At 39.1% G+C, this 9343-nt stretch overlaps 1 protein-coding gene across 2 annotated transcripts in view; it reads left to right on the forward strand.

Annotated features, from left to right (window-relative positions):
* The window catches only part of mrpl3 (mitochondrial ribosomal protein L3), a 17791-nt gene that overhangs the window by 2408 nt on the left and 6040 nt on the right, over positions 1-9343 (forward strand). For both annotated transcript variants that reach the window (XR_001636589.1, XM_016515091.1), the window contains exons 4-7: positions 639-737; positions 1432-1531; positions 1811-1871; positions 6784-6895. Coding sequence is in view for 1 of the 2 variants with exons in the window: in XM_016515091.1 (XP_016370577.1) it covers positions 639-737; positions 1432-1531; positions 1811-1871; positions 6784-6895 (372 nt within the window). In the remaining variant the exon portion in view is untranslated. The remainder of the gene's footprint in view (positions 1-638; positions 738-1431; positions 1532-1810; positions 1872-6783; positions 6896-9343) is intronic.

The raw sequence follows: 9343 nt of genomic DNA on the forward strand, positions 1-9343 counted from the left end.
GTGAGTGAGTGAGTGATGTGACATGTGGCCAAGTATGGTGACCCGTACTTGGAATTAGTGCTCTGCATTTATCCCATCCTTAGTGCACACACACAGCAGTGAACACACACACACCGTGAACACACACCCGGAAGCAGTGGGCAGCCATTTTTTGCTGCGGCGCCCGGGGAGCAGTTGGGGGTTCGGTGCCTTGCTCAAGGGCACCTCAGTCGTGGTATTGAAGGTGGGAGAGAGCGCTGTACATTCACTCCCCCCACCTACAATCCCTGCCGGCTCGAGACTCGAACCCGCAACCTTTGGGTTACGAGTCCGACTCTCTAACCATTAGGCCACGACTTCCCCAGTAGGGTATGTTTAACGTGTTGTGACAACTCTAGATCTCACTGTAGTCTCCAAATTATACTGTATTGGTGCATTAGTGATAAATACAATTAATCTAGTCTATTATATTGTACTGCTGAGGTATGGAAACATGATTAAACATAGTTAAAGATCTGTAAAAACACCAGAATCAGCCTCCATGGAGTTAGTGTCCCTGAGCATGGTATTTTTTTCTAAGCTTGTTCCAGGAAGCTGAACTTCCAATGGCATCTCAATCAAATATAAGAGACAGAGTAACACATCCATATCTCTCTCAGGTGCAAGACTGCCATGTTGTGAAACATCTATCCAAGGAAGAGTATAATGGACGCACAGCGGCCCTGATTGTGGGTGGAAAAAACATCTCTCCGTTTCATGTGAGTAACATCTGACTTTAACCTTTTTCAATAAGACCGCTCTTGTCCACACACTTTCTCCCCCTCATAACAAACCGTTGTCTCTTCACCTTTCTGTCAGTCATTGACCTCTCAGGATAATAGACTAGAGCTTTTCTGCTTCTTTGGAGAGGGAGTATAATAAGACCTGAAGAGCTCCTGGAGAGAAATTACTGAGCTCACAGTAGATGTAGAGGTCACCTTTGTGTGTATGTGCATGTAAAGGGAAATTATATTGGAAAACTAGGACGACTTGTCTTTTGTGCAACTTTTCTCATTATATTCTTCTCTCTCTCCCTCCTCACTTGTCTTTCTCTATTGGTGCTAGAAAAAAAAGAGCTGAACTAAACTGTTCTATGGACTTTGTAATGAATAAAAACTTTGGTCGGTGTCCCTTTTTTTCCCTTTTGGCAGTAAGCTAGTGTGTATATTTGTGTGTCTTCTGTCTATATTTGACAGCTGCCACAAAGTGCTGCTTGAAGTATAATTGTCAGTTGTCCTGACCTTCAGTCTGAGCCTTCAGTCTCTCTAGAGCCAGTCAATCAACTCCCAAAACACAGCAGAGCAGTTTGGGTTTAATGTATTCTCTTTTTCATTCTCCCTTTCTCCTTTTGTATGATTATATATGTTAGTAAATTACTTGAAGTAATTGAAAGTTAATCTGTCTTTCTCACAGAGGCCAGAGGGATATTTAGAGGTTTTCCGGAATGCAGGAGTTCCTCCCAAACAGAAACTCACCACGTTTTGTGTGTCAGACAATGCCATCATCAAACCAGGTTACTTCACCCGTCAAAACTCTTTGCTTATCGCCAGATAAAGAATTAAGTAATTTCAGCTGTATACCTCTACTTTCATGTTTGAGTAAATAAAACTTGTTTTGATGTTTATGTTTGTGTTTTTATGTTTTTTTTTTCTTGTCATGTACGGCTGTTTTTGTTTTCTGTTTTGTTTTTTGTTTTTCTTGTTTATTTTTTTTACTATTTAAATTTTTTTTTTTTTTTGTGTGTTCTTTCTGTTTTGTATTATTATTATTATTTTTTTTTTTTTTTGTCTAGGCACTCCTCTCTATGCAGCTCACTTCTGTCCAGGACAATATGTGGATGTCACAGCGAAAACGTGAGTCAAGTACACACACACAAAGTGTAATTACACGTTTTAAGGTGAAAATATTAAAAATAATTTTAATTAAAAAAAAAGATTACTTTTCTTCATGTTACATTCTTATATTCCAGCTTAATATGCAAAGACTATAAAACTATAAATAAGCCATTTGTAGATTCATTCCCATTTAAAACATAGTGTTTCAAAATATTGCTCCTTGTTTAACCAGTCTGACATAGCAACATTGGCTCAAACTATGGCATGAGTTTGGGTCGGAGTTCTGTCTGTTTGACCAAAGGAAGACAGGGAATGTATGAATCCGTCATTATTTTTGAATTTCCATTTAGTAATATTAGCAGTGCATGACGTTTCATGATCTTTTTTTTTTTTTAAAGATTTATTTTTGGCATTTTATGCCTTTTATTTAGATAGGACAGTAGGTCGACAGGAAGCGAAGTGGGGGGGGGGGGATATTAGCAGTGCATGACGTTTCATGATCTTTTTTTTTTTTTAAAGATTTATTTTTGGCATTTTATGCCTTTTATTTAGATAGGACAGTAGGTCGACAGGAAGCGAAGTGGGTGAGAGGGGGGTGGGATCGGGAAAGGTCCACGAGCCGGGACTCGAACTCGGGACGCCCGTAGCGCAAAGGCGCTATATGTCGGCAGTGCTCGGCATGCTGCCCACGAGGCCATCGGCGCCGACACGTTTCATGATCTTATGAGCTGATGATTTAATCAACACTAGATTTTGTCCGTTCCCCTCATTCTTAGATTAATTTTTCAAAACTCTTTTCACTTTCTGACTTAAATGGGATGAAAGGGAGATGCGTTTTTCAAATGCTGTCAAAAAGCTTGATTGACTGATATTTTGGTCAGCAGAAGGCGTGCATCCTACTGTCCCCAGGGTTCCCCCGCTTCTTGAAAGTACTTGAATATCAGACGCATGGATTCAGGGCCTGGAAAGTACTTGAAAACAAATATAAGTCCTTGAAAGTGCTTGAATTAAATTTGAAATAAATTTTGTTTAGTAGAATGGTGCTATTTCAAAAATTGTCCTATATGCGCTGTCAAAGACAAAACGAAACTGCACTAATGATTGGGGGTTGAGATAGGGTACCGCGAGAAAAAAATAACTTAGTGTGTGAGCTGATGCGCAGCCCTGCATGAACCTATGGAGAAGCAGTGCATTTGCGAATTAAAATTACTGCATGCAACTTTGAAAAAAAATATTTAGGAGCACCAGTGCGACTGACCCGATCATAGTGATGGAACGATTACCGGTTTCATGATAAATCACGATAAAATGACCTGACGGTTAGTATTACCGTTTAAAATTTAATTATCATCAAAACCGTGTTTGATTATCGCGCTTTTGAAAACTCGCGGTAAATCCTGTCCAGCCAGCATCAGTCTGACGCAGAAGCAGCATGCAATGTTGTTGTTGTTGTTTTTTTTGCACGAGACGAAATGGCGGAAGGCAGTGACAGCGCTCGGGAGATTTTTCAGCCATCTAAGAGAACCAAATCGGTGGTCTGGTCGTATTTTGGCTTTTACAAGAGTACTGAAGGCAATTTAATCGAGGACGGTCACCCTGTCTGCTGATCTTGCAAGAAGAAAGTCGCTGCAAAAGGGGGAAACGCATCAAATTTGCTCAGTCATCTTCGTGACCACCACCCACTGTTAGCATGTATCACAGACATATCTTCTCATTATAACAAACACAGTGTTGACAGGGTGTAAATAAGAGATTCATTGTGCAGTGTAGGGAGCTTCGTCGATTATAATGGAACTTTGTGAGATCGCGATGAGTTGAGTGACCGCTTTTAATGATTATTAAGGGAGTTTGCAAATGTGATATTGATTTAATACAACAGTTCATTAAACAAGAAATTAATATTAAGTGACTTGCATTGTCTGACTACAACACTATTGCCTGATTTTGCTCTATTTCATCAACGAAAATAGTTTCAAACAAAGTCACAGCTGAGCCGCTGCGCATTTCCAAGCAAACACAGCGGTGTTTCGTTTATGAATGAACGTGCGTTTTTAAACAAATCTGAATCCATTACCCATTCATAAAGCCAGTCACTTGCTTCATTCCTGAATGAATTAGTTGTTCGAACAAATCAATTGAATGAATGATTCAGTGATAAACTTAATGATTTGCCGCCACCTACTGGCAGTTTTACTTCCATTTTTAAGGATATTTTCTGTTATTTAATTTGTTTAATATTTCTATATTCAAAATTTTATATTTAAAATATTAACCTCAACATGAATTTATGAATTTAATTCCACTCATGCCACCTCTGAGCTTCATTAAACATCTGAAAATACACCTACAAGCCACTTTTGTGTTCTTCTGTGCCACCTCTGTGGTACAAATTATTTTTTTTAATACTGATTCAATCTTTTAAAAGAATTACAGCAAAAACCAGTGTGATGCAAGAATATATATTTTTATTAATATTTGAGAAATTGTATTTGAATATTACCAGTGTGAACTCCGTTGACTTCAATGGATTTAAAAACACAACTGCTCAAAGTGGTCTAAATTTATGAAACCTACACATTCAAAACCTCATTACTCTGAAATTTTTAATGTAAATGTTAAGTGTAAGTGAAAAGTTAAGTACTGTAACAGGTCTTTCATGATGCTACATTTGCTGTGGTGTGAATTTGATAGGTGCTTGAAATTAAATAAATAGTGCTTTAAAAAGTCCTTGAATCTGGTGTTCATGAAAGAGTGGGAACCCTGTGTCCCAAATGGGAGTGCCTGATCTGACTCTTTCCCTTTAACCCCCTTCCTTCCTTCCATCTAATTTGAAGGGTCTCATGAGCTTGTGAATCTCAGGGAGTGAGTCCTTAGGGATTCACAATAATTTATTTTCATTTTCCCTTTAGGATAATTGAAAAGGAACCATATTCTAACACTTTCAAGCAGTGGTTTTTAATCTGGTCCTGGGGACCCACTGCTCTGCACATTTTGTCACCTTTATTTAACACACCTGATTCGGATCATCAGCTTGTTAGGAAAGAGCTCCATGAACTGCACTGAGTGTATCAGATAAGAGAGACATACAAATGGCGCTTTTTCACTGCATGATACGGCTCTGTTTGCATTTCCACTGCAGTTTAGTACCGCCTTAGAGTGGGTGGGATCATAGACATGTCGTTATAGTTGTGCCGCCTCTACTGCCGCGACCTCCTGAAATAGTTTTTCATTCCGTGTCGTCCCATCAAGCTCTCACTGGATCCGCTCCTCGGCTATCAATGAGAGGAACGTCTGTACTTCCTCAACAGACCACGAAACAGCCATTATTTTGTTGTTTTAAAAAAAAGGTGCGCTCGTACGAAACTGTTGCGTTCATTCAAAAAAAGTTGCGTTCGATCCTCACTGGTGTAGGGTTTTTCAACTCAAAAAGGGAAATATTTATGACGAATTATAACTGGTTATGATTCATAATAAATATTTAGATTAGATCTTTGAATTAACTGTAGCAGAATCAATATTACCATTAATTGATCTGTCCGTCCACCGAGCAGACAAAATAATCATTTATCAATTCAAAGAAAGATTATTTTCCTGGCCAAGGAAGAATAACCTTTCCTTATTTATGCAGTGCTAGCAGTAATTTAACAAATGTAGCAAGGGTTGGAACATTCATTGACTTGAATTGTGAGCAGCAACAGAGGGGTCTCGTGTCGCAAGTTCAATGACGCAGGTAGTGATGATTCTCTCCGGCCAATCAGTGATCAGCAGGGTTTACATGTCACATTTTGGTAACGGTACGGTTCGCTTGGAACCTCAGCCAAGGTGGTACTGTACACAGTGAAAACCCCCCCAAAAGCGAGCCGTGCCGTGCCATGCAGTGGAAAAGCACCAAAAATGTGCATAGCAGTGGGTCCCCAGGACCAGGATTGAAAACCACTGCTTTAAAGTGTGTGCAATTGTGCATTTTCAGTAAAAGTGCCACTAGTGTCATCAAATGGAATTGCAAAAATAATGATTGTTTTCAAACAGGTTTCCTGAAAATCTACAATTGGTCAAACAAATGGATAGTTTCACCCCAAACTCAAACCATTGGTTGATCCAATGTCAATCTGGTCGGGTTGCACAAATAAACAGAGCAATGATTTGATGGCGCCAAAGTATTGTGAATTTTTAAATGGCTTGCTTCTGTTTGTCTCTGCATATTATACTGGGATAAGTATTTTAACATTGAAAGAAATGACACCCATCACCTTTAAAGGGGTGGTACACTGTTTTTTTTCTAGGCTTGATTGTGTTTATGGGGTGCAGTCTAACACGTGTTAATGCTTCGTTTTTAAAAAAACACATTTTTCACATAATTTACCTTTATTCCACACCGTTCTGTCCCTTCTCTGAGAATCGTGCTGATCATTTCCTGCTTTTATGACACCCCGCCCTCAGAAATAGGCGATGGGCTCTGATTGGTTAGCTAGCCCAGTGTGTTGTGATTGGCTAAACCGCCTCTAGTGTGCGTCTAAATGTCCCGCCCCTCACCTCAGCAGCATGTGCTCCGGTTGTATTGTAAACACATCGCTTATCAGTTTAAGCCCGATTGAGAAGCAGAGGATATTATTGAAGAGGATCATGCAGAACCTGTGCAAGCACAGCTTTTAATGGTAGGCCTATGTTTTTTGTTTGTTGTTGTCTAATACTACTAACTAATGTTAAAAAAGTGAAATCGCAATCAACCACCCCTTTAATGAAGAGAGCCTTGCATCAAAGAACTCTTGATTAATCATAGCGTCTGAGTCGTGTCAGCCCTATTTCATGCCTGAGATCCTGCCTGTCTGCAGCTTCATCCACATATCTCTTATGTTGTTACACAGTGTATGATGACTAAATGTTGTGTTTACATCTTTACTGTACTAAACTCTTTTTTTTTTTATTGTAGAATTGGCAAAGGTTTTCAGGGAGTGATGAAGCGCTGGGGGTTCAAAGGTCAGCCAGCTTCCCATGGACAAACTAAAACACACAGGAGGCCAGGCTCTCTGGGGCCAGGAGGGGTGAGTTTTATTATTTCTGTACTTATAGAGTGTCACTTCATGCTAGTGGGCTTTGCAGTGTGATTCCTGTGTGTTTTTTCTAGGGATGCATGATATATGGGCAGTGTAATTTTTTTGTTTTCATATTTAAACTACTGTTCAAAAAGTTTGGTCAGTAAGATTTTTTTAGAGAAATTAATACTTTTATATAGCAAGTGTGCTTTAAGTTGATCAAAGACAGAAAAAGCTAATATATATGTATTGATATAAAAAATAAAACTTGAACTTTCTTAATAAGTCTTAAACTTTCTGTTCATCATATAATCCTGAAAAAGTATTTTCAACATTGATAATAATAAGAAATGTTTCTTAAGCAGCAAATCAGCATATTAGAATGATTTCTGAAGGTTCATGTGACACTGAAGACTGGAGTAATGACTAGTGCTGGGTTCGATACATCGATACGACGATGTATCGTCACAGAGATCTGACGATACAAGTATCGATACAGCTGGCCCTGGGCACCTGCAGTGAACCACGCTTAATTTGAAAGAACACCGTTTAAAACAAGTAGAAAAGTGCAAGGTTTCTAAAAAATATTGAATAGAGCATAATATAGGCTACAAGGAGGTTTGATCTGGCCGCAGAGGAACACAACCGGGGTTGCCTGATATCAGTGGTATAGTCTACGTGATACGCAGGTATACGCCGTATACCTACTAGGAAAGGTCAAGGATTTCCGTATACCCGCTTAAAAAAGCGTGAGGATACGTAACACACGTGTCATACGTGTCACACGTTTTGTGACAACTTTCACACGGTCCATTCGCGATCAATCCGTGATTGATAGCGTTCCTTTGGTCCCCCTCACAGTGGCGTAGCGCAGAATCGCGGGGCGATTTGTCACTGTTACGTCGCAATATTGGAAATATTTCTGTTTTAAACCATGAATGCTGATATTAAGCAGTGTGCAAACTTTGCGCAAGAGTTATGCTGGTGAACCTCTTAACCTCGGTCAATTATACAATGTGAAAGTAAAAAAGTAAAAATTGACGGCGCACATTCTCTCAGAGACAACAAGAGACAAATCTACTTCAACATATGCTGATAACGGCATAAAACTGTCTTGAATTATTCCCTTAATATTTCTCTTTAGATACTGTGTGTCTGTGTACAGCAGTAAACCGAATACAATGTTTATCTCTCCTTGTTTCAGATAATGAGAGAGATGAGAACTCCTGAACAACCTTGTGGACTGAAAGTCAGGCTAGGGAATTTAAAAACAGGCACTCTTAAATGTGCATTGAAAATTGCCAGCTGATAAAACCTGTACCATATTCATTTAACATCTAAGGATATATGTAGCTCTTAACTGGCTGAGTTCAACAGTAGAAAATCAGTCCAGTCTCCCCAGCTTAAAGTCTTGTGTTGCTTATAATAAATTAAGAAATAATAATAATGATACGTTTCATTTATATAGCACCTTTCAAACACCCAAGGACACTTTACATAAGGTAAATAACAGATAGTATACAACATATAAACAGCCAAACAGCAGACAGAGGTGAAATAATATGCAATATACAAGATAAGTTACAAAAGCATAGAACAGAAAATTAAGGCAAGCAATTAATTTAGAAACATTGTAAATAGGTGAGTTTTGAGAGCAGTTTTTGAAGGTCTGGAGTGAAGAGATAACACAGAGATATTGTGGTAGTTTATTCCAGAGCTTGACAACGGAAATGCAGATAGCCAGAATTTGGGTAATGCAAGTATATTTTCAGAATTCGATCTCAACGTATGAGCAGGGACATAGGGGAGAATTAATTCAGAAAGGTAAGAAGGTGCTAAACCATGACGGGCCTTGAAAACTAAAACAAGAATCTTAAACTGAATACGATAGCTGACAGGGGGCCAATATAATTGCTGTAAAACCGGAGTGATCTGGGCAGATTTTTTGGTAAATGTAAGAACACGAGCTGCTGAATAAGCTGCAAGCGATTAAGGACTTTGTTGGGTAGGCCATAAAACAAGGAGTTACAGTAATCCAGACACGACGTAATAAACGCATGAACAACAGTTTCAGCATCTTTGAAATTTAAAGATGTTTTTAAAAAATTTTAAATTGACATGTTGATGTCACACCAGCAGTCTTTCAGAATGCTCTCAGATGCAAACTGTATGCATTAGTGATGGTGCTTATGGGGTGTCGCTCTGAGACGGGTGAGTATGAGGCTGGGTGGAAAAAAATCACAGTATACTCACTACAAAAAAACTAGACTACACCACTGCCTGATATGAAGAGACGTAATCCCCGAAACAGAGCTTCCCACTTGCGCAATACGGAAATATCTGCCAAGTGTGTTACTTTGTCAACCTGGCAACCATGTGCACGCGCGCTCTCTCCACTGTGGATAAACGTGCTTGCTTTCTGAAAACACCGGTTAGCTTGCAGTTTAGCGATCTCCA

The sequence above is a fragment of the Sinocyclocheilus rhinocerous genome, unplaced genomic scaffold (genome assembly GCF_001515625.1).
Source record: "Sinocyclocheilus rhinocerous isolate Xijiao unplaced genomic scaffold, SAMN03320098_v1.1 scaffold897, whole genome shotgun sequence".
Classification (NCBI taxonomy): Eukaryota; Metazoa; Chordata; class Actinopteri; order Cypriniformes; family Cyprinidae; genus Sinocyclocheilus; species Sinocyclocheilus rhinocerous.